Source organism: Lepisma saccharinum, chromosome 20 (assembly GCF_977018435.1).
Source record: "Lepisma saccharinum chromosome 20, izLepSacc3.1, whole genome shotgun sequence".
NCBI classification, from domain to species: Eukaryota; Metazoa; Arthropoda; class Insecta; order Zygentoma; family Lepismatidae; genus Lepisma; species Lepisma saccharinum.
Genome location: NC_139248.1, coordinates 721,697 through 746,264, shown reverse-complemented (window position 1 = coordinate 746,264; position 24,568 = coordinate 721,697). Strand labels below are relative to the sequence as shown.

The following is a 24,568-nucleotide window of genomic DNA, read 5'->3' as shown; positions in this document are numbered from 1 at the left end:
AATTGTATTTATTTACCCATACGCAACTTCAGATTTCAATGTAGCGGCGATATAAGAGGACAGTCGTGATTACTTTTTGTTTGATTTGTATAACGCCATTTATTGTAATTGCGTGCTGTAAACTTCTTCATATTATTGCCTAGGTCTTATTCCTTGCGTTTTGCTTATTATTCTGCTGCAAATAGTTAATAGAACCAAGATATGGACAATTAAAAATGAAAATATTTCCCGTAAGCTTCCATTGCTACGCGAGCCTCGCCCCTTGACAGATCCCCTTGGTCACGTCAGAGTTCGTCGCGGTTTCTGGCCAATGGGAGAGCTCCGTGTCTCGGAATGCTCTTCCTAAAATACTTCTATATTCCTTGACTGAAAAAGGGTTGGCAACACTTAGGGTCTTCTACAAGTGCAAGTCCTTAACCACAGAAAAATTCAATTTGTTGTGTTTTATTTACCAAAACGAAGGTTTGTATGTAGTAAACCACAGATTGCAGCGCAGGTAAGCATGTAAATATCGAAGCAATCAATTATTCACTTAAGATCTGCATTTTTTTAAAAAAAAGATAACAGAGTAATTGCTCATCCTGCCGGTGAGATGAACAAACTCACTGTCGCATTCTATTGGAATGTAATATTTTACTTCTTTCATGACAAAGAGTTCAAACCACTGCAGTTTAAAGTCAGCACATATGATTTCCTATTGCATTGTGAATTATTTACAAATATTTAACACATCCCGCACGCTCGAAATCGTTATAAACTCCGAAACAACTACACGTATTTTCGTCAAAAACAAAAATTTAATTTGAAATGTGAACCAGAACCACATTTTAAGGCCGACTATAATCACCCTGACTAGAGTCTAGTTTACGTCCTTCTTGCCCACTCCTTCTTGCCCTAATAAAATAAGCTTTCCAACGATATATGACACGTATTCCTTAAGAGAAGGACGTAAACTAGACTCTTACCATCACCCTCTCTAGAGGGATGTGTATTTATTATAACAGCAGCCAGCGATGAGTAAAGCAACTTTGAGATCTATGCTACAGTACCAAACCTGACCTGCCTATGCATCTAAAAGCAGAAAGAAATATGTCAATAGGTTAGATTTAGTGCTCTTAGAGTAGCTTGCTCAGCAGACAATGAACGCCATAACATCAATGCTTACAATGTATTTCCTAAGTTGCTATAGCTGCTGCCAACTGCTCGTACCTATTGGGTAACATTATCGTATGAGGGAAATGGATTCCTTCAAATTTACAGGAGAAAGTACGGTAACATTATCGTATGAGGGAAACGGATTCCTTCAAATTTACAGGAGAAAGTACTTACGGAAATCATTTTCTTTAGCGTTGTGGAAGTTCCTGAATGTAGATTTGATCCATTTTAATGTGAATGCTTGTTGTTTTCTGTCGGACACGCTGTTTCTGCTCCTGCCATTTGCTTTCTGCACGAGTGCAATGCTCGTGTGTTAAGATGATGCAACCCCGTAGCCAGTGTTTCAGCCTCGCCGTGTTTTCACTAGAACATGACGTGTCGAGTATTTTTTTTTTTAACTATGCTTGCCTAACCTAACCTTATGGAAAATGGTTTTTGGGGCTAACGTGAATGGTTTTTGGGGCTAACGCCAATGGTTTGTGGGGCTAACGTCAATGGTTTGTGAGGCTAACGTCAATGGTTTGCGACGTATTAGCATAATTTCAAATTCCGGGCACGAAAGTAGATATTTTCCAGTGAACGAGGTTGCAACACTGCATAAATCGACAAAACACTCAGAACGCCCCCTAAACCAGTAATTTTCTTCAAATAGACATTATCTTGGTTAGAAATGCATTATTTCACCTTAAGAAATGTTCCACATTCGAAAATAACACGTTAGCAATGTAAAGAAGTCCGAAATATATGATTCGTAGGTGTTTCCATCATACAATAATAGTACCTCTATTTCTTCTATTTACGAGTATTTACTGTTAGTTGTTGTTTCGAATCACTAACACATTATGGCCGTGATAGCGTACTGGTTTAGGGGGCGTTCTGAGTGTTTTGTCGATTTATGCAGTGTTGCAACCTCGTTCACCGGAAAATATTTACTTTCGTGCCCGGATTTGAAATTATGCAAATACGTCGCAAACCATTGACGTTAGCCCCACAAACCATTGGCGTTAGCCCCAAAAAACATTCACGTTAGTCCCAAAATCCATTCACGTTAGCCCCAAAAACCATTTTCCATAAGGTTAGGTTAAGTTAGGTTAGGCAAGCATAGTTAAAAAAAAAAAAATACTCAACACGTCATGTTCTAGTGAAAACACGGCGAGGCTGAAACACTGGCTACGGGGTTGCATCATCTTAACACACGGAACATTGCACTCATGCAGAAAGCAAATGGCAGGAGTAGAAACAGCGTGTCCGACAGAGATTTTCGCAGAAAACAACAAGCATTCACATTAAAATAGATCAAATCTACATTCAGGAACTTCCACAACGCTAAAGAAAATGATTTCCGTAAGTACTTTCGGTACTATTATCGTATGAGGGAAACACCTACGAATCATATATTTCAGACTTCTTTACATTGCTAACGTGTTATTTTCGAATGTGGAACATTTCTTAACGTGAAATAATGCATTTCTAACTAAGATAATGTCTATTTGAAGGAATCCGTTTCCCTCATACGATAATGTTACCGAATATTGTAAGAATAATCTTTTATGATTTACGTTGTATTATGTTTTGGTAACATTATAGTATAGGGGTGACGGATTTCTTAAATTTACAGGAGAAAGTACTTACGGAAATCATTTTCTGTAGCGTTGTGCAAAGTACAAAACTGAAGAAGACCTTGCTAGAAGGTTGAAACGTTACGTTTAGTTTATGTTTTTAATAAAATAAATTACTGCCTTGGTCAGCATATTTCGTTTTTCATAATCATGGAAACAAGGCTTAATGGTGTTGTATTTTTAAGAAAAGAAGTGAGTTGTTAGCTTTAACCTAATTGAATATTAAATGTTAGGAATAACTAATATTATTTCGGGCACAAAAGTGGCGAGACTAGGAGATTAAGCTGTTTCCAGCAGCATTTTTTATTTAATATTATTAAGTGCTGGCCTCTCCGATGGCGCAGTGGTAGCATCGTCGCCTTGTAATCAAGGGGTCCTGGGTTCGATTCCCCGGTGGAGCCACATAGTGGTTCGGATCCCACTTTAAACTGTAGGTCCAGTCCCGATTAGCCTTACTGTGCATAAAGTGGACTTAAAACAACAAATCAATCCAATCCAATTATTAAGTGCTATTACATTTCACATATTGCCATTGTTTTGTGAGTTAAATTACTCACACTAACCATAATGCATAACATGAAAAAATAAAGATGAGTATTATTGTCGTAGAGAGCAGTTAACATTTCTACCACACCTACATGCCGTGCAAGTTTCTAACTCATAACTTAACTTCATAACCTAACAAGCATTGCAAAATGAAATATCTTGCCAGGAAATGTGTTTTAAGAAAAAAAATCCCCACAGAGTGACGAATCATGAGACCCAGTGAAAATGGTACAAAAGCTTTTCTTGTAAACACAAATTTATACGTCATATCATGCTACTTTGTTAATTACCGCTTGCGCATTTGCTTGTCATCTGTTTCTAAGGCCTGGATGATCTGTAGCCTACAGGGTGTCATTTGCAAGTGTTTCCTTACGACACTCCAAACTGTCATCAGAGAAATCTGATTTTCCTGATTTGCTCTTCTTATGGACTTCATGAGGCTTCTCACAAATGTGTCTCGAACCTGCTCGACTATCTCGTCAGATACTGGTGGATGTCCAGATTCTTTTTGCCCTGCACAAACAGCCATCCTCTTTGAACTTTTTGTGCCATGTTCACATCTGCATTGCAGTTGGTGCATTTTTTTGGAAAATTCCCTCACAAATGCATGCTCCACAATCTTATTTGACTGTATTTGAGCATACGCTAACATAAAAACAGGCATTTTCTTTCCCAGTGAATGGCATGTATATACTTCTAAAGAGAAAAATATACCACATTACACATTGACTTTTGAGGCGTTTCTACACATACTGTTAAATTTTCAGATCATTTACATGATTGAAGTAAAAGTTTTGGGTGCATCCGCACTTAAGGCAATTTTGCACCCTTCCATGTATATGGGGAAAGATCCCCTTATCTAAAATTCTGACTGAAAAATTAAAATAAGGGGTGTAAAAAGCCCCTTAGGAAAAATTGAAAGTGCAAGGTTGTAAAAAGACCTGCACAAAACAAGCACAACACATTAAAAAGTCTGAGAGTATATGTCATTAAATGAGAATTAATAAAGTTATTAGATTACGAAATGATATCAAATTCATTGACACACCCAGTACTTTCTTTTTTAATTACATGTAGAAAGGAGCCATCAAAATCACAGAAATTCATACTCTTGTGATCATTTATTTTTCAATTTATTTTATGCATGATTAAAGTGGACATTTTTATAGTAATGCAACCTGCCAAGTAACGAAGGTCCGACTTTGTAGTTCTGGATTTTTAAGTTCTTGTTAGTTATATTGACAAAACATGATGTCAGATTACATTTCTTTTTACATTAAATTTACATAAGAAAATAATTAGTAGCTCTCTATTTAGTTACCATATCTTTTGATCTATGCTTATTTCTGAAGCATCTGAAATAGTGCCATTTAATATCTTGTGAAAAATCTTGGAGCACCTATTTCCTTTCAGATATATAAGCTACATCTCACATTGTTTATTTTCAGGGAAAGATGTGAAAGAGCAGAACTTCCAAAGGAAATGGATAACTCAGATCAGGATTGGTGCAACAAGAAATCATCTGACATAGACATTGAAGAGGTACAGATGTATATTTCTACATTGAGATTATTATTATTAGTAGTAGTACCTGTGGTCTAGTAGTTAGCATTACTGTCCACATTTTTAGGAAATATTTTTCGGCCTCCCCGATGGCGCAGTGGTAGCGTCGTCGGCTTGTAATCAACGGGTCCTGGGTTCAATTCCCGGTGGAGGCACATCGAGGGTGTCGGTTGCGATCACGGACCTGCTTATTTTGCAAGTTTTACACGTGAGCGCCAAATTTTAACTGCAGATTCGTGATTAGGATGCCTAATTATTGAGTGTGTGAAATATGAAAGAAATTGGGGAAGTGTCCAGTATTGTAAAATTGCTCCAATTAGTATGTGTATGTGGTAAATAGTTATAGTAACTATCCCTATAGAAAGGCATTCAAGTGACATTAACCATAATTTTGTTTTAAATGTACTCTGAAATATATACGCAAATATAGGTACAAAGGATAATGGCAGCAAAAAGTGCAGTTCGGCACTTTCAGCACATGGTACAGAAAAGTTGATGTCATCTGTTAATGATGCTGAAAGGCATGCAGTAACAATGTGAACTTTTAGTGGTCAAAAATTGTGTTTTGTTGAGTATTGTTGACAATAGATCATAAAAGTATGTAGTAATGAAGTGTTGAAGAAAAGTCAGCCCAATGGGGATATAACTCCCATTAACCCCCTCAGTTGAAAATGATAAAGGTATTGTTTTACTAGAATCAAATAGAGTAACTTAACATAATGTTGTTCTTGTTTCAGCATAAAGTAAAAGTTGAAGAAGCAGACAACTTTGAATTATTTGCTCCTGAAGTTAATATAGAAGAAGCAGGCCCACATAATGGGGACCAGGCAACAGGCAACTTAACACAGTTTGTACAAAAACTTCTCGAGAAGTGAGTTTCCTTAGTTTTGTGTAGTGGAACTTCTAATATAATGAAATGGTTCTCTGTAGTATAGCATGCCTTGATAATATGAATAGTGTTCAGTAGGTAGCCCTTGTAGCTTGAAATAACACAGCTTAGATTTCAAATACTGCATATGTTGTTGCTTTATTACCACTTGGATAAAAGGAAATAACAAGAATATGTAGTTACATTGCATAAGGTCTAATGGTTAGGTTATTCACCTTAAGTGCTTGCATATTAAAAATTTGTTGACTGTATACAATCTAATTGCATGCATAACAATTCCCATGTGTACTCATCTCAGTTGAAGTAGACTCGCCACAATTTCAGACACACACACGAAGAAGGACTTTACATGACGTGGCAATTGGATGACTGAGTTTGAAACCTGAGCTCAAAGCTACGGTTGTAAGCAAAGAAATCTACGCACTCCTAGCCAAAAAAGAGAAAATCCAAAATCAACACACGCACACAAAGGAAATAAAAATTTGTACTAATATCAATGATGTCTTTGTTGGGAACAAATCCATTATGAATCTGCATGTGAACCTTGATTGCATTTTTTCATGTGTATCTGCTTCAGGGTTTTGCAATGGAACTTCAAAATGAGCCTGCAGATAGGGTAGCTTCTATCTTGTCAAAATTCTTTCGGTTGCAAGGTTCCAGATCATGCATTGTGTTTGACCTAAAGCTTGTTTAAGAATTATTTTCAATTGTCCACATTGCTTCGTTGCTATCTTTTTACCATATTACACTCATTAAAGTATTTTGGCTGGAGAAAGTTTCACGTAAACTGAACTCCATTGGCCCCTTCAGGGTTCTTCATTTCTGGTAGCTCCTGAATTGTCCTCAGAATGCCAAGTCAACAGCAGAACTTTGGAGCTCACTAGGGTGATCAACTCTTCTGTATTTCCCGGGATCTCCTGTATTAGAGTTAGTAAAATTAGATTTTTTAATCGTCCTGGCTCACACATATATCATTAACAACCAAGATCATGAAATTTCAACTCGTTCAGAGTTCGGCGAGCCATACAAAACTTCAATTCAACTTCAAGTCTTGCACATTTAACTTTTCGCAGGCAGAAGTGACGTTATATCTTGCAGTAGTTGATTGATGCTTGGTTCTGCAGCAGCAGTGGACAAATACATATGGGTTAGGACTAAGATACTTGCAAATATGTAAATTTATATTCTTTATTGAATTTGAATTTTTTTGGACTTTTTATTTCTCCATATAAACCATATACATTGGTATTTGGAAGGTTCAGTACAGTTCAGATAAAATATATAATTACAAAATTTCTATAATATTCCTTATTAACTAATAGTTTTTGAAATTTGTTTTTGAAACTTGTCATATTTTCTGCTTTTATATCGTTTGGGAATATTTTAATCGCCATCTGTTTGGGTTCTTCTTGAGCTAATGTTAGTCTGGTGAATATGGCTTTAGGAGCTGTTTACTTTGGGTGTTATATGTATGTTCTTGCATATAATGCCATTTCATATCCTATGTACAGTGAAGGGAGGGTTAATATTTTGTATTTCTTAAACAATGTTTTGCACTATTACCTAGTCTTTATTCCTGCTATAATCCCAATGGCTTGCATTTGTTTTCTAAATGCAGAAGCATTGTATTAAATAAAATGTAAATTAATTATTTTGTTTAATATTATCCACTCCATAAACATTTGCTGGAGTGATGCCATGCCACTAGAAATGAGAACATTTTTTCCTCTCGTAAATTCAATGAGAGTTGATTACCCTAGAGCTTACACTCAGGATCAAACCCAGCTACACAGGCACAAGTTTTCATTTGTAATTTAAGTTTACAAGAAACTGTAATACAAGCATCCTGCTAATATGCCTCATATTTATCATTTTAAAATCTCCAACTACCACAGACACTATGGAAAACTGCACAGATAAAAATGTCATAACAGCATTTCATCATACTTGTGTTTTTTTGCACTCATCATACAAATGAAAAGGACATTTAGATAGCACCTTGTGTAACCAAATGTTATCTGACAGTTAAGCTTTGTGAAATATTAAATGGCTTAATTAAATTGGCAGTACGCAGAGGATAATATTAATTATTCTCTTTCTAGTATTAATGCAGGAAATGACAGCACAACATCTAATTATGATATGCGCACATCTGCATCTATCCAGAAGCCATGTATATCTTCTGAAAAACCCAAAGAGATGAAGCTGTACCCTTGTGGCATATGTGGGAAACCATACGTATCCAAGGACAGTCTGAGGGTGCACAAACTTTACCACGAGGAGAAAAAGAATTTAGTCTGTGATGACTGTGGCAAGTGTTTTCATCATGACAGAGACTTAAAAAGACATAAGAAGAGTGTTCATGCAGTGACTAGAGATTTTCATTGTGAAGCCTGCGGAAAGGAATTCAAAACTAAGGATTCTTTGGTTAAACATTGGAGGTTACATGACACTAACCACTCTCTAGTTTGCGAAATATGTGGTGCTGCGTTCAAATATACCGCTTCGCTAAAGTTACATATTGATATACACAATGGTACAAAACGTTACAGTTGCAAGTTTTGTGAGCAACGATTTTCATCAAAAAGCAGACTCAAAGAGCACGTAAACATGCACGTCGGAGTGAAGCCGTTCTCTTGTGAAATTTGTGACCGCTCTTTCACGTATCAGTCATCGTTGAAGCACCACAGGGCAATTCACGATGAACGCCTAAAGCTACATACGTGTGAGTTTTGCGGGAAGTCATATTCGAAGAAGGTTGACTTAAGTATACATCACCGATTGCATACAGGTGAAAAACCTTTCAGTTGCGACACGTGTGGAAGAACATTTTCTAGTACAAGGCTTTTAATAGTGCACAAGAAGGTTCATCTCGGAGAGAGACCTTACGGCTGCGACACGTGCGGTCAGTCGTTTGCTCGGAAAAGAACTTTGGTGGAACACATACGGAGACACACGGGGGAGAGGCCGTACGAGTGTGATATCTGTGGGAAAGGATTTGCACAGCTGACAGCTTACAATGTGCATAAGAGAACTCATACAGGAATCAAACCGTACGCTTGCGGTGTGTGTTCCAAAGTGTACACATCTAGGTCTAGTTTGTTGAATCATGAAAAGACACATTCAGAAAACATGCCTCATCCAGCGCAAGGTATTATCGAGCAATATGCATTCTCCTTATCTAGCCTGTAAGTGTAACGAAAAACGACCCTTGTGAATGTATATCGACAATAAATCTATTGAATGGTTTGTTTGGTGCTTATTTTTTCATTGTTCTTTCTGTTATATACTTGCTACTGCTTTTGGTGTCCTGACATTTCATGATGAAGGTTTTATGCATTGAAAAATGTTGTTAAAGTGATGGAATTATAAATGTAATATTTTTTTCTCAGTCTGCCTCTCCAGATGATTGTTAATTAATATACTTGTATCGTGCACTTGTTATTGACCTTGAGCAAGGTATGACTCCTGTTTACTTGATATTGCAGTAAGGATTTTCTTGTGGGTATGGTTTGTGAAGCTTGTAAAAAATATAAGTCTATTGTTTAAACAAAGATGATAATACCATTAAAGTCTGTGGAAAATATATGTTTTTTTCAAAATTTTGCAGCCTAATATAAAGGTCTGGTAAATAATAGTTCACCCAAGGCCTCACACTGTCCACACAAAGACACCTCCTGAATAGCATCAATTCATCTGTGTCTTAGTTTCATAACAAATAGGGGAATGAACTGGTTAAGGCATTTGCATGTATGGTAATGGTGTACTGCTAATGTTTATATCAGGTTAAAATGTTTGAACTGTATGAAATATAATTGCATGAATTGTACTAACATATGTGGATAACTAACTAAATCTTGCAAAAATTTCTTCCTGTACATTCCTTCACCTTTCGATGTTCTATTCTACACATATTACTATCATTTGTGTAGGCATTGCAAGCACTTATTTAACAATGTAGTAATATTGCTTCAAATTATTGATGGGAATATAATATGTAGCACAGAAATATTGGATTCAAGTATGTGGGAGGGCCTCCCCGATGGCGCAGTGGTTGCGTCATTGCCTTGTAATCAAGGGGTTCCAGGTTTGATACCCGGTGAAGGCACACAGTGGTTCGGATCCCACTTTAAACTGTAGGTCCAGTCCCGATTAGCCTTACTGTGCATAAAAGTGGACTTAAAACACTAAATCAATCCAATCAAGTATGTGGGCTAGTTGTAGTATGCATAAAATCCAATCAGCTGGCCTAAAAAAAATCAGCCATAAAAAAGTAAATCATTGAATCATGAAACTTGCACACTGAATTTTAATACTCAAATTTATCCTGTTCGCACAGTGTCACTTTTTCTTTTAAGGTACCAAAAATTTGTTTCTGTTTTTGTTTTAGTGTTGAATAAAATTGGCAATTATTATTATTATTGGGGTAAAGATAAGATGGCGGACAGCACGGTGCAAGGATAGCGAGAGCTCCCATAACTTTCCTTCCACTAGGCTGCTACGTTTAACGATCAAAGTCCATTTTCCAAATAATCAAGTACCAGCATTGTCAGTGTTCATGACAAGCCTCTTAGTGGTGACGTAAACATAATATTAATATACTTTTTACTGCATTTTTACCATGACAGTGGTATCTAACCGTGTGGAAAGCATGGAGCAGCGACTTCAGGAGTTTGAGAACCGCCTGCGGGACATCGCTGGACAGCAGACACCCCTTGGTAGCACCGACACCGGAGTCCAGTCGGGATTGCAAGATCTGAGCGTGGCCTGCCTGGATTTCAAAAAGGAGGTCGAAGAAATGCTGAAATCCATGAATCGACATCGAGGCTCTCAAGAGATCTTCGAACGAGAATGCCAGGAAGATCGACAATCTGGAAATGTACTCCAGGAGGAACTGCCTCCTGTTGCACGGCATTCCCGAAACGACCGGCGAGAACACGGACAAGCTCGTTCTTCAAGTGATCCGGAAGAACCTGAATATGCAGGACATCAGCATCGATCACATTGAACGTTCCCACCGCATCGGTCCCCAGAGGTGAACAGTGGTGGACGCAGTGAAGTCCAGGAAGAGGCCCATCATCTTCCGCCTCTGCAGTTACCGTACGAGAGATTCAATCTGGAAGAGAAAGAGAGCTCTGAAGGGATCAAGATTCCTTCCGATAGAATCCCTGACGGCCGCTCGACATCAGGTGCTGCAGAGGGCTAAGGACCAACACGGCCCCAGGAACGTCTGGACCCAGGATGGAAGGATAATTATACTTCGTAGCAACGGGCATAAGATCTCTGTCACGACGATGGAGAATCACTCGAGGGGAAAGGACACCCTGATACATGGACATGAAAAAGCTCAGCGTCCATTTTAAAACTGTTGTACATACATTGTGCAAGTTTCTTTTCTACATATATTTGTTTTTGTGTTTCCGTGTTAGTGTATATGTTTATCTGCATGTGTGTGTGCTTAAGTGTGTTGCAAAGGGTTTTCAGTGTTCTGCAAACATCTCTTCTGCCACCTTGGTAAGTAGACTTATAATTCCTTACATAGCATTCCTTTCTGGATCATCCAATAAATTGAAATTCAACTCTGTGCGATGGCTGGAACCGATAGTTTGGTCACTGTAAATTTGGCAACGTCCTCATCCAACCCATTTGCGGAACTTTGAGATTTGTCCCTCTCCCCAGGAAGTGTCACCGACCCCTCCCCACCCCCTTCATGGCAGCCGATTGTAAACTTTTTTCCCAAACCCAGGTTAACTTTCGCCGCTGGCAACCTCAATATAGCGCACATAAATGCCCAGAGTGCCCTCAAACATTTCCTTGAGATTCAAAATATATTTTCCACGCTCGAACATATCGATACTCTTTTAATCTCCGAAACATGGCTTCAAGAGTCCCTCTCGAGCGATCTGGTGCATGTGGCGGGATCTAAACTCTTTAGGAGAGACAGGATCGGAAAAAGGGGCGGGGGAGTAGCAATATATCTAAGGGAAGACATTAACACAAAAGTAATAGGAGAATCTCACGGAGAATATAACTATTCTTCTGAATTCCTCATACTCGAAGTCACCTTAAGACAACAAAAGGTTCTTTTGTCCGTAGTGTACCGACCTCCATGCACTTCCCTCATTAACTTCGAAAATGAAATCGGGAATTTCTTGCCCAACTATGAACGTTCGATAATTTTGGGGGACTTTAATAATTATCTCTACAGCACAAGGAAAGAAGTCACGTCGTTTCGGGACACAGTGTCTGCTCTGAAACTTTCCATCTGTCCTCTGGATCCAACTCGCCACACTCCAACCTCTGAATCGTGGATTGACTTAATTCTTGTTTCCAGCCCATCACGTGTAGTAAGTCACAGACAAACCCCAGTACCCGGAATCTCTTACCATGACATGATATTTTTATCTTATGAGCTGCGCGTTCCCAAGTACAAAGCCAAACTTGTATGTTACAGAGACATTGAAAACATACTATTCGCAATTATCTGCCAACGCCGCCCTTCTCCCATGGCACGTAATCAGCACATTGCCCACTCTCAACCAACAGGTGAATCTCCTTAACACTTTCATTCTCCAGCTGTACGATAAGCACGCCCCGGTGAAAAAGAAACTCGTCTCTCGCCCCCTTGTCCGTGGTTGACGGATGACCAGCGGCAACTCATGGCAACTAGGGATCGAGCCTACAGCACACATCAGAGGGACGTAAAGCGCAGCCAGTCGGCAAGTGGCAGTTTTGAAAGTTTCAGAATATTACGAAATCGTTTTAACCAAGAGGTCAGGAAAGCAAAGCGTCTATTTGTGAATGATCTTCTTAATTATGAGAAAAAGTCTGATGTTATTTGGAAAAAACTGAAAACTTTAGGGATTGGCAAACAAAAAAGGAACGATCAATTAAACTTCTCCATAGAAACATTGAATGAATATTTCAGCGAAGTTCAAACACTCGACAATAATATAAGAGAAGAAACAATACAAATAATTTCAACCACCATTCACAGCACCGCACCAAAATTTTTCTTCTCGTCCATTCAGCCAGAACATGTTCAGTCAGCTCTCAATAAAATAAAATTCACTACTGTGGGAATAAACGAAATCTCTGTTTTAATGATTAAAAAAATTCTCCCGTACATTCTCTTTCTATAACAGGCATTTTTAATTTCTCCCTGTCCTTCGGCATATTCATGTCGATTCGGAAACTGGCTAAGGTTCGCCCTCTCCCGAAAACAAACAAACTTCTCAGCCTCGGCAACCACCGGTAGATAAGTATTCTTCTGGCTCTGTACAAAGCTCTAGAACATGTTGTCAGTAACCAAACGCGTAATTTCTGATCACAAAACAATCTGATCAATCCCCTCCAATCGGGATTCCGGCGCAACCATAGCACCTGCACAGCACTCATCAATGTGACGGATGACATAAGACACGCCATGGACATTAAAAAATTAACTATTCTTGTACTTCTGGACTTTAGTAATGCTTTTCAGACTATAGACCACGACATTCTGCTATCGAAGCTATCCTCCCTGTACAACTTCTCTGACCCAACCGTAGCTTGGTCCCGTTTGTATATTAATGAACGTGAACAATGTGTCTTCAACTCAGGTGAGAAATTGTTCTGGAGGTCAATCAGCGCCGGTGTCCCCCAGGCAACAGTCTTCGGTCCACTCCTCTTCTCTCTGTACATTAACCATATTCCTGACGCACTCGAACACTATAAATATCACATGTATGCAGATGATGTTCAGCTGTATTTGTCCTTTCCTCCAAAGAATATTGAAAGTTCAATTCGTAATATAAATTATGATCTGAACAAAATCGTATTTGGTCAGCTAATCATGGGCTACTATTTAATCCTTCGAAAACCCAAACTATTATTATAGGTTCACAAAAAAATGCTTTCCGCGTTTGAAATTTCGGCCCTCCCACCCGTAATGGTCTTAGGGAAAGCTATTAAATTAAGTAAAACTGCCAAAAATCTGGGCGTAATATTTAATCAGCATCTCTCATGGTCAGATCACGTAAATTTAACTAGTAAAAGAGCCTTCGCTGCATTCCTGTATGTATATTTTTTCTGATCCTTTTTTTTGTAATTTTATATTTCTCTTAAACATTTTCTACCCATTAGCATCAAAATCAAACTGGTGCAAGCACTTGTTTTTCCACACTTCGATTACTGCCATTCTGTCTATTCCAACCTACCAGATGATCTCGCTCAACGTCTTCAGCGAGTACAAAACACCTGCGTCCGCTTTATTTTCGATCTGAAATATAGGGACCATTTATCCGTTTTCTTTACAAAGCTAAATTGGCTCAAATTAATTGATTGGCGAAAGGTATACAACCTCACCCTTCTCTATAGGGCAATCAGTTCAAAGGAACCGGCTTATCTCTCGAGCAGATTCTCAGTGCTTTCCGAATCACACAGCCTTGACACCAGATCGCGAGGGAGAACTCGACTACTCATCCCCCTTCATAACTCAAATTTTTATTCAAAATCTTTCACCGTTTCTACTTCTCGTCTTTGGAACTCACTGCCCCTTGAAATCCGGAACTCATCTCCAGCGTATATATGTCTTTAAGACACAATTAAGACATTTTTTATTGGGCTCAAATAGTTAGCACATTATATTTTAGTGATAAATTGAATACAGTTAAGCGCAGAAAAACACTGAAAACCCTTATTCACCTAATATTTCAAATCCCTGACTACTGGCATGAATATGTGATTGTGTGTGTGTGTTTTGTTGTATGCTCGTGAGTATAGGTTAGGTTTTTATTCCTGTATGTATATTTTTTCTGATCCTTTTTTTTTTGTAATTTTATATTTCTCTTTCTTTATTTTAATATTTACCTTCCTATGTAATGGTTTAAATGTTGTTTTCTAATTTTCATATGATGAAATTTCAATGTAAACATCGTTAAGTGGTAGAAAGGCTACAAAGCCTTAACTTCGCCATGATATACAAGACGTAATAAATAAATAAATCCCAACCAATTGGTTGGTTATAACAACCTTTCTTGCTGAATTCACAAACATTGTGTCTTCGATCAGTGAAGCAAGGACTTAAAATAGGCAACTGAACCCCATAAAATTTGTTCATTAACACATAAGGCTTTTCCATTGTTACCTGCCTAGCCTAATGATGTAGTAGATGTTCATTGATGACAAAAAGAGAATGCCTGGCAATATCTGACATTTTTTGTTTTGTTTTTCTAGTATTAATGCAGATAATGAAAGCCCAGATGCAACTGTCCATAAACCAAAGCCATTTAGGAAATCAAAATGCAAAGAAGTGAAAGGCTATTCTTGCAACATCTGTGGAAAAGCATATGCGTGCAGGGACAGTCTGCGAGTGCACAGAATTTACCATGAGGAGAAAAGGGATCTTCCGTGCGACGACTGTGGCAAGTGTTTCCATTATGAGAGAGACTTAAAAAGGCATAAGAGGGAAGTTCATGCAGAAACCTTGGATTTTCACTGTGATGTCTGCGGAAAGAAATTTAAAACAAGGAATACATTTATTAAACACTGGAAGTTACATGACACTAATCACTTTCTGGTTTGTGAAATATGCGGTGCAACGTTCAAGCATTCAGTTTCACTAAAGTTGCATGTTGATATACACAACGGTACAAAGCGTTACAATTGCAAATTGTGCGACCAACGATTTTCGTCAAAAAGCACACTTGTAGCACACGTAAACATGCACATTGGAGTGAAGCCATATTCATGCGAAATTTGCGAACGCTCATTTACGTATCAGTCGTCGCTGAAGCTCCACAGGGCCATTCACGATGAAAGCTTGAAGCCTCACGTTTGCGGCTTTTGCGGAAAGTCTTTCACGAAGAAGAACTATTTGGCTGCTCATCATCGTACGCACACTGGGGAGAAACCTTACTGCTGCGACACGTGCGGAAGAACATTTTTTAGTACATCGAGATTAATAGTCCACAAGAAGGTGCACAGCGCAGAGAAGCCACACTCGTGCAACACGTGTGGTCAGTCCTTTGCTCGGAAGAGAACTCTGGTGGAGCACACACGCACGCACACTGGCGAGAAACCATACCAATGCGAGATTTGTGGAAAAGCTTATGCACAAATGACTCCTTACACTGTGCATAAAAGAACACATGTAGATCATAAACTATAGACAATTTACATGTTGGTCTGGCTTACCTAGCTTGCATTTGATACAATAATGTAATATGCAGTTTTCAGATGACACATATTTTTATCTTTAAGTTCTTTATGTTATAATGAATATTTTTGTGTACAATTTTGAGTATAAAAGACTATATATATATATATTTTCCATTATTTTTTTTTAATTGCTTGATAATTATATGCACCTCAAAGTTTCTAGTCCTTAAATGTGCTTAAGCTTGTGAGGGTAATTCTGTCGCGTAGTGTTTAATAACTCTGCTGTAACAGCCCATGAGGTCGAGTTCCTACCTACCTACTGCTAACATCACTCCCACCAGAGGTGGGAGATCATCCAGCCATTGACGGGGTGATGGTGTGGTCAGTATGACGAACCCCTAGTCGGTATTGTAGGTTTCCATGACCGGGTTACGCTACTCATTCATAGCGCCCCAATTTCCTTGTGGTGGTGGGTGGCCATCGGTCCCATACACTGTCTGAAATCTCAGGAGAAAGGTTGTTACGCTTCCCCCAGAGACAAGACTTCCCATAGCCGAAGCCCAAAGCTTCCACCTTAGATGGCCATGGCTATTTTTCCAAAACTTGACCAAGTATCAGCATATACCAGTGGTATTCAAACTGTGCGGCGTGCCTCCCTGGGGAGGTACCAAAGTTTTGCAATGGAGGTGCGAGAAGTTCCGAAAAAAGATTTTGTTTCTCAGTTTAAAATGTGTTAATAAAAATATATCAATATTTTCTGTATATTGCAACTGACATTGGTTATCCAACGGCAATACTATTTTCCATGTTTTTGAACCGACACAGGAACTGCACTCTGCACACTGCACCATGCAAAAGCTGAAAATTTCATTGATAGTGCCTTTGTACAGAAGTTGGCGTACCTTTCTGATATATTTCACAAACTGAATGTTCTGATTGTCTCTCTACAAGGTACAAGGGAATCCTACAACTATCAGACAAGGAAGTTGCTGCTTTGTAGAGAGAGAGAAAAGGAAATCACTAGGGGGGGCAATGAAAGAGAGAGAGAGAGACCATTTCTCTACCTTCCTTTCTTTCCTTCCTCTTCTCTTTCCCCCTCCTCCTCCTTCTTCTCTCGGGAGAGAGAGAGCGAAAGAAAGAGGAAAAGGAGCGAGAGATAAAGTGAAAAAGTCTTTCTTTCTTTCTCTGTTATCTCCTTAAAAATTCACTTCGAAAGAAAGAGATGAAGAAAAAAGCACAAGGAGAGAAAGAAGGGATATGCAGAGAGAGAAATAGAAAGAAAGGGAGAGAAAAACAATCTCTCTCACTCACTCTTTTCCTTCTCTCCCTTCTTCTTTCTTTCTTTGTTCCTCCTCTCTCTTTTTTCTCCTCTTCTATCTCTATCTCTTTTCCTTCTCTCCCTTCTTCTTTCTTTTTGTTCCTCCTCTTTTCTCCTCTTCTATCTCTCGATGGGTAGAGGCCACCCCCATGAAGCAGGAAGAAGAAGTCTCTCTCTGTCTCATGTGTAAGAGAAAGAATAAAAATAAAAGCATTGGTGATTGCTTTTGTAGATTGAACATGTTGTTAGAAGAAACAGGACTAAAATTAAATGAAGAAACATTGTTGTGCTTGTTTTCAATTTATTATCCAGCTTTTCTTACTGTCTGTATTGATCCTTTTTATGTCGTGAATATCATGGCACTAAATGAATTAACTCTGGCATATAATCATTAAAAAAATATACACTAACTATATTAATCACACACATTATATGTTCATTACCTGTATGTGTACCATCAGTAAATAAACACATGAGATTTTGTGTTGATCTTTCGTGGTCAAATTACATGTGTGAGGCAGCCGAGCAGAGCCACAACAGGAAAAACTTCGAAAACCCCTGGCATGCCCAGTACATGCTCTGCATGTACAGTTCGTCGTGCCAAGCTTTTCAGTTAGATCTTTTTTTTAGATATGAGCATTTTCCTTGGCATTTCTGCTATGGAATTCTTGTGTAAAGTCAAGAAATTTTACAGCAAGCATTTTCATGCCATAGCATATTTCACACATAGAATTTTCTTACCATCTTGTGTAGCATAACCATTCAGACACGTGCAGATGTAATGGTGGCTGAGTGCAATGTAAATAATGTATCACTAAGCTATAACTTCCAGAAATGTTGCATGCATGACTACAAGCAAGATTTTATTATTATTTACGTGACCCATCTAAAATTATCATAATTTTAATTAAATTATAATAAACGTTAAATGTTTCAATGTGAGAATTTGAGGTAAGAAGATTCAAAGTAAACTTTATAACTTACTATTTGGCACACACGGGAGACGTACTGTGTAGAAATTTCGTTGAAAAATGCAGGCTCGGCCAGGACTCGAACCCAGATCTAGAGATCCTGGTCAAGCTTGCATTTTTCACTGAAATTCTACATAAAACCTTATACTTCCAAAAATTAAATCCTGTTAACATTTGCTCATTATAATATGAAGATTGACATTCTTTTATTTTCTGCTCATTACTCTTGAATCCCACATACTAGTAACTGCTTTAAAAAGTAACCAAGTTAGAGTAATCCACTTGAAAAAGTGGGTGTTACTTCATAACTTTCATGCACTGATGCTACTGGATGACATCTTTTATACTGAACATGGCAACAAAGCATAGTACTATGTATGACGGCAGTGTAACAACAAACTTGAGGTCTTACACAATCATGCTGGCTCAACAAAACCATTTTATTCCTCACCTGTTCAGTACTCTTCAGTTGACTTGGTGTAATTTGTTCAATGATGCAGCAGAGCAATTTCTTTTGTGTTGTTCTTTTAAAGGCTGTATTTCTTAGGGAAAAGAGGAGCAGGTGATAATGTGCAGGAGAAGTAAGTACCACACGAAACATTCATTATGAAAATTGACTATATATTCTCTGATGCATTATGTAATTTTCTTTCAGATTTAACTCAACCTTTTAATTCAGGTACTCACATTTTCCACGAAGCTGTTTTAGGTAATTTTCTATTAATTTCGGTAGCCATTGCCACCATCTTCGTTGGAATTCGTTGTGTCGTTGCTTGGCACGTTTCTGCTGTTTCTTCCTAAATCGCCGCTAGGTGTGCTGTTGTAGTCTGCTCTGTTCACCGGTGTTAATTTTTGCAGTAAGGGAAGCCAGGCGTGGTGTGTTCATGGTTGTAGTACATGATGGCGTGTGTTTCTTTGATTTTTGTGTATGAGAGAGTGTGCTTTGTATTTGACAAGTACTTTTTCGATTTTATGGTTGTGGAATTTGATATGCTTTGCAAGTCCAGTGGTGGGGTTAGCCGTTTTTGCATTTGATAGGTGCTGCTGAATTCTCTCTCTGATGGGCCTGATGGATCTGTCGGTGTAATGAGCCTTGCACTCACATTCAGCATCATACACACCTGGGTTGTTGAGGGGGAGAGGGTTTAGTTGGTCAGCTATTTTGGATGTTGCAGGGACGGAGGGCTTTGGTAAGGTGGTTGGATGTGGTAGGATGGTGGGGAAGGCAAACCACGTCTCTCATTCCCATAGTAAGAAGAATGCCATGGGTTGATTCTGAAAGATAGTCTTTGGACGTTTTTTGCACTTGTACCTGTTGTGCAACCCAATCTCCAGATGAAGTAAGTCTTGAAGCTTTCCTGGTGACGAATGATGAAAAGATTCTCTTGGGCTATCAACCAGCTGAGTTGTGGAAAGGATTCCAAGCTTTTGCACAGTTAACGTCACTTGTCAGCTTCAGGGTAGAAGTAGAGTGGAAAGCACCTTTCTACAACTCTCCTGGTTGATAATCCAAGAGAATATTTTCTTAAATCTCCAGATGTTTGCCCCACCTTATATTTTTTGCACAGATGGCAACACTAGTGATGGGACACTTTACATTCACGTATCTTTGAACTAGATTTTACTACATGTCAAAATTATCCTGGTTTCAATAATTTTTATTTAAATGTTATGCAACTAAAGCAAACAAAATTGTAGCAATGAAAAATCCATAAGCTTTTTTGGCAAAATTTCAAAACTAAAAATGTAGAAAAATTACAAACAGCAACTGTCAGAAATTGTCCAATTTGCTACATTCAGTTTGGGAAGAAGCTTTATTGCCATGTAACATATTGCACATTATGGTGGCAATAAAGCTTCTTCCCAAACTGAATGTAGCAAATTGGACAATTTCTGACAGTTGATGTGTTGCTCACAAGCAGGTTAACCAATCTTGCTGCAAGTGGTGACCAATGTAAAATCCTCGATACAGCAAGAAGACATATCCTGGAGTAAGATATGCAGAATGCGATAACCCCCTTAGATGACCTTGATCTGCTGCACCACATGACTTTCCAATCATTGAGATGGCTCCAGACAGTAATAGGATATGAGCCCCATCTTGCTGAATGTCAGGATATCCCAGCAAAAAACAAAAAAGGATGCTTATGTAACATTCGTCCGTAAGTGCCAATATCTGTAAGCTTGCATGCCCTTTCACACAAACACACACTGTGTGTTCCCGTGTCTAAAAGTCCTGAATATCCTAAAACTTGCAAAAGAACACAAACCTTGTTTTCTTTAAAACCTACCTTAAAATGTTCATAACAAACTTCTATTCTTTTACACATACTAGGGGTAGAAAAAACAAACTAATTAAGGCGCAAGCCCCCTTTTCTCAGGAGCCAGTCTTATGATTGTCTAAGAAAGCCATGAATGCAAGTAAAATAAAGCTACACATTTTGAAATATGATCTTAAAATATTTACCATGTTTGAATATTATTTTAAATTATTTCAAATATTAAGAAATATGTAAGTCTACATTCAACAAATAACTAGGAAAGAATACACTTTGATCTTCCTCAATCCCCCCCCCCCCCCGAGTCATGTACAGAGTAGGGATAGCCAAACGGATCCGGATCCAAAAGTTACGGATCCGGATCCGAGAGTTTCGTATCTCAATCCCATTATAATATTACCACACCTTAAAAGGTATTATGATCTTCAATTACAAAGAAATTTTTCATTAGTTAGTCCTACAATAATTTTTTCAAGTGTTGTTCCTAAAATACTTTGCTACGCATCGGCTAACACACAAAAATAATCTTACTTGTTTAACATATGTTTAACATAAAATGTCAGAGGTGATTTTGTAAATGCCATTGAAACGAATATGAATTCATTCGAAATTATTGGAAATGGAAACCCATATAAATGTGACATATTCCATTCCAATATGAAACCTTTAACACAAAGAACAAGATAGAAATGTTATACAAAAATTATACAATTTTTCTAGTTACAGTTTTACAAATTAAAATAAAACATTATAATATATGCAGTGTTATATAATTACAAAGTGTAAGACTAACAAGGGAGGTTATCTAAGTGTCCCCCTCCGGATTTCCATGAAACTTTGCAGGTGTATAGTGGGGCCCAATGGAAGAAATATGTGTTTTTTGTTTCAGCTAAAAAACTGTTTTAGGGGGCAAAACCCCCTCAAATGTCAAGATGAGGACAAATTGAAGTGAGGATCTGACCCCTGTTTTCCCCTCCGATTTCCATGATACTTGGCAGGTGTGTGTATAAACGGGCCCAAAGGAAGAAATACGTGTTTTTTTTTGTTTCGGCTAAGAAACTGTTTTAGGGGGCAACCCCCTTCAAATGTCAATATGAGGACAAATTTAAGTGGGCATTTGACCACTCTTTCCCCCTCCGATTTCCATGAAACTTGGCAGGTGTATAGTGGGGCCCAAAGGAAGAAATACGCGTTTTTTTGTTTCAGCTAAAAAACTGTTTTACGTGGCAAAACCCACTCAAATGTCAAGATAAGGACAAATTGAAGTGGGGATCTGACCCCTGTGTTCCCCTCCGATTTCCATGAAACTTGGCAGGTATGTGTATAGACCGTGTTAAAAATGTAAACATAAACATTGGTGAGGTTTTGCCCGGTCCCCTCGGAACTTCCGGTTTAGGCCAGTCCCCGTTTTTGCCAGTGCAGATTCACCAGCATACGAAGTAAGAAATGAACACTTGTTTTAATCAGTTATGCGATGATAGTCAAGAAAGGTATTTGTTAAAGTTCTACTATGAAGGAGTGGACGTCTAGAATCCGTCGGATGATCAACTGCAGAGCAGATTATTAAAATATGACGTGTCTTTGTGGCCGCCAGTTGTATAGCAAACTACGTACCACAGAATCTACGTACATACAAGTATCTCATATACACGCACGACGAACGCTTAGATATATTGAATTATTTTCTAATGGAAAAGTGAGGGAAAGATAATTCTATAAAACAAGCGATATTATTATATTATAAAGTATGCTTAAGTGAATCTTTGCCAACAAATCTGCAGAAGTAATGACACATAACAAATGCTAGTAAATATATGTGCTTTCAACGTCGCCTTTCTGCCTGAGCGATTTAGGGAAAACCTATGATATGGCATGCCACTTTCACTTGCACGAATTTACTTCAAGCAACAAGGGAGTTTTCAGATTGAAGCGACAAGCGATATCGGGGTTTCGCACAGAAGCATTCGATCTAAAGCAAACCATTCACAAGTCACGCTTGCGCAAATAACAGGCCGGGGCAACACAATGCACGGTATTAATAAAGCGGCCCAGTCCGAGCGACAAGCGACACCTGCAATTTGTCGTTCGGAAGGTATTGTTTATTTTTTAATATTGATTTCCATGAGAGACGTATCGCTGCAGTCTTAAAGCTTCCTTACGTGTCGCTTGGACTGGACTGTTGTTTTCTCAGTACCATACATCGTGTCGCCTCGCTCTGTTGTACTCATATGCAAGATGAATTGTATCCTTTAGAGTAAAGGGGCTGTTGCTTGTCGCTTCGGTGTGTAATCTCCGTGCCAATTAAAATAAAGTGAATCCTCTGTGATCAATGAAATTTTTCGAACCGAAGCGACACGACAAGCTGCACGTGTCGCTCAGATTCCCAATGGCGTGTATTGTGCCGCCTGAGACTTGATTTCCCATGAGCGGTAAATGCTTATTTATAGACTAAATGGGCCTGTGTCGCTTGTCACTTCGGTACGAACCACTGCTGTTGCGTGTCGCTTCGGTTTGAAACCTCACTAAGAGGCGTGCTTTTCACCACAACACGATCAACATGTTTGTAACAAAATGCAAGTCGTAAAAATCCTTCCCGGGTACCAGTCCTTTCTCGTTCTGCTTGTATCAACAGGTTTCCTCTCTCTACGTCCTTCAGAAACCTACAAAGTGATACTTGACTCAATAAATTTGTTCCCGATCGAACTGTGCAACCATATGCTACACAGCTGACACCCTATTTCCTTGTAAAAGAATCTCCACTTTGCCCTTTCATATTAACGTCCATAGCATCCTAAGCGTAACCGGATGTTCGAGGGGGACCAGACGAGTGCGCATGCTCCGCAGTAGCTCCGCCTTTAACACCGTCTATAAATGGGCCCAAAGGAAGAAATACGTTTTTTTTTGCTTCGGCTAGAAAACTGTTTTAGGGGGCAAACCCCCCCCCCCCAAATGTCAAGATGATGAAAAATTTAAGTGGCCATTTGACCCCTGTGTTCCCCTCAGATTTCCATGAAACTTGGCAGGTGTGTGTATAAACAGGCCCAAAGGAAGAAATACGTGTTTTTCTGTTTCCCCCTCAAATGTCAAGATGAGGACAAATTTAAGTGGGCATTTCACCCCTGTGTCCCCCTCAGATTTCCATGAAACTTGGCAGATTTATAGAGGGGCCCAAAGGAAGAAATACGTGTTTTTTTGTTTCGGCTAAAATTCTGATCTAGGGGGCAACCTCCCCTCAAATGTCAAGATGAGGACAAATTGAAGTAAGGATCTGACCCCTGTGTCCCCCTCCGATTTTCATGAAACTTCGCAGGTGTATAGAGGGCCCCAAAGGAAGAAATAAGTGTTTTTTTTTTGTTTCGGCTAAAAAAATGTTTTAGGGGCCAAAACCCCCCCTCAAATGTCAAGATAAGGACTAATTGACGTGGGGATCATCTGACCCCTGTGTTCCCCTCCGATTTCCATGAAATTTGGCAGGTGTATAGAGAGGCCCTAAGCCCCCTGTTTCTTCCTATGCCATATTTATGTGGTTTCGGGGTCGGATCCCCACTTCAATTTCTCCTCATCTTGACATTTGAGGGGGGGGTTCCCCCTAAAACAGTTTTTTAGCTGAAACACAAAAACACGTCCTTCTTCCTTTGGGCCCCTCCATACACCTGCCAAATTTCATGGAAATTGGAGTGGCACACAGGTGTCAGATCCCCACGTTAATTTGTCTTCATTTTGATTTTGAGGGGGTTTTGCCCCCTAAAACATTTTTTTTTTTAGCTGAAACACAAAAACACGCATTTCTTCCTTTGGGCCCTCCATACACCTGCCAAGTTTCATGGAAATCGGAGGAGGAGACTTAGACCTCCCTTGTAAGTTTATTAATTAATTACAAATGTTATAAGCGCATGTGGGATGGCAAAACGGATCCGGATCTGAAAAATTTTAGGATCCGGATCTGGCCATCCCTAGTACAGAGATAAATGAAGAGTCACTTGAAATCTTTTTTAAATCAAAATCTGAGTCCCCATAAAACAAATTGTCCTGCAGCATCCAGTGCATTACTAATGCCACAATTCTTAAATGATTTAACCATAGAATTA

The 24,568-nt window shown here is 38.8% G+C and overlaps 1 protein-coding gene across 1 annotated transcript; it reads left to right on the top strand.

Moving 5' to 3' along the window:
• The first annotated feature begins 381 nt into the window (after positions 1–381).
• LOC146003769 (uncharacterized) lies at positions 382–16,053 on the top strand. Its single transcript, XM_083142181.1, has 6 exons — positions 382–496; positions 4,769–4,862; positions 5,621–5,754; positions 7,875–8,962; positions 10,401–10,701; positions 14,989–16,053. The coding sequence occupies exons 2-6, from the start codon at positions 4,803–4,805 to the stop codon at positions 15,920–15,922; spliced, it is 2,517 nt and encodes an 838-aa protein (XP_082998307.1). The 5' UTR covers positions 382–496; positions 4,769–4,802; the 3' UTR covers positions 15,923–16,053.
• The last annotated feature ends 8,515 nt before the right edge of the window (positions 16,054–24,568 follow it).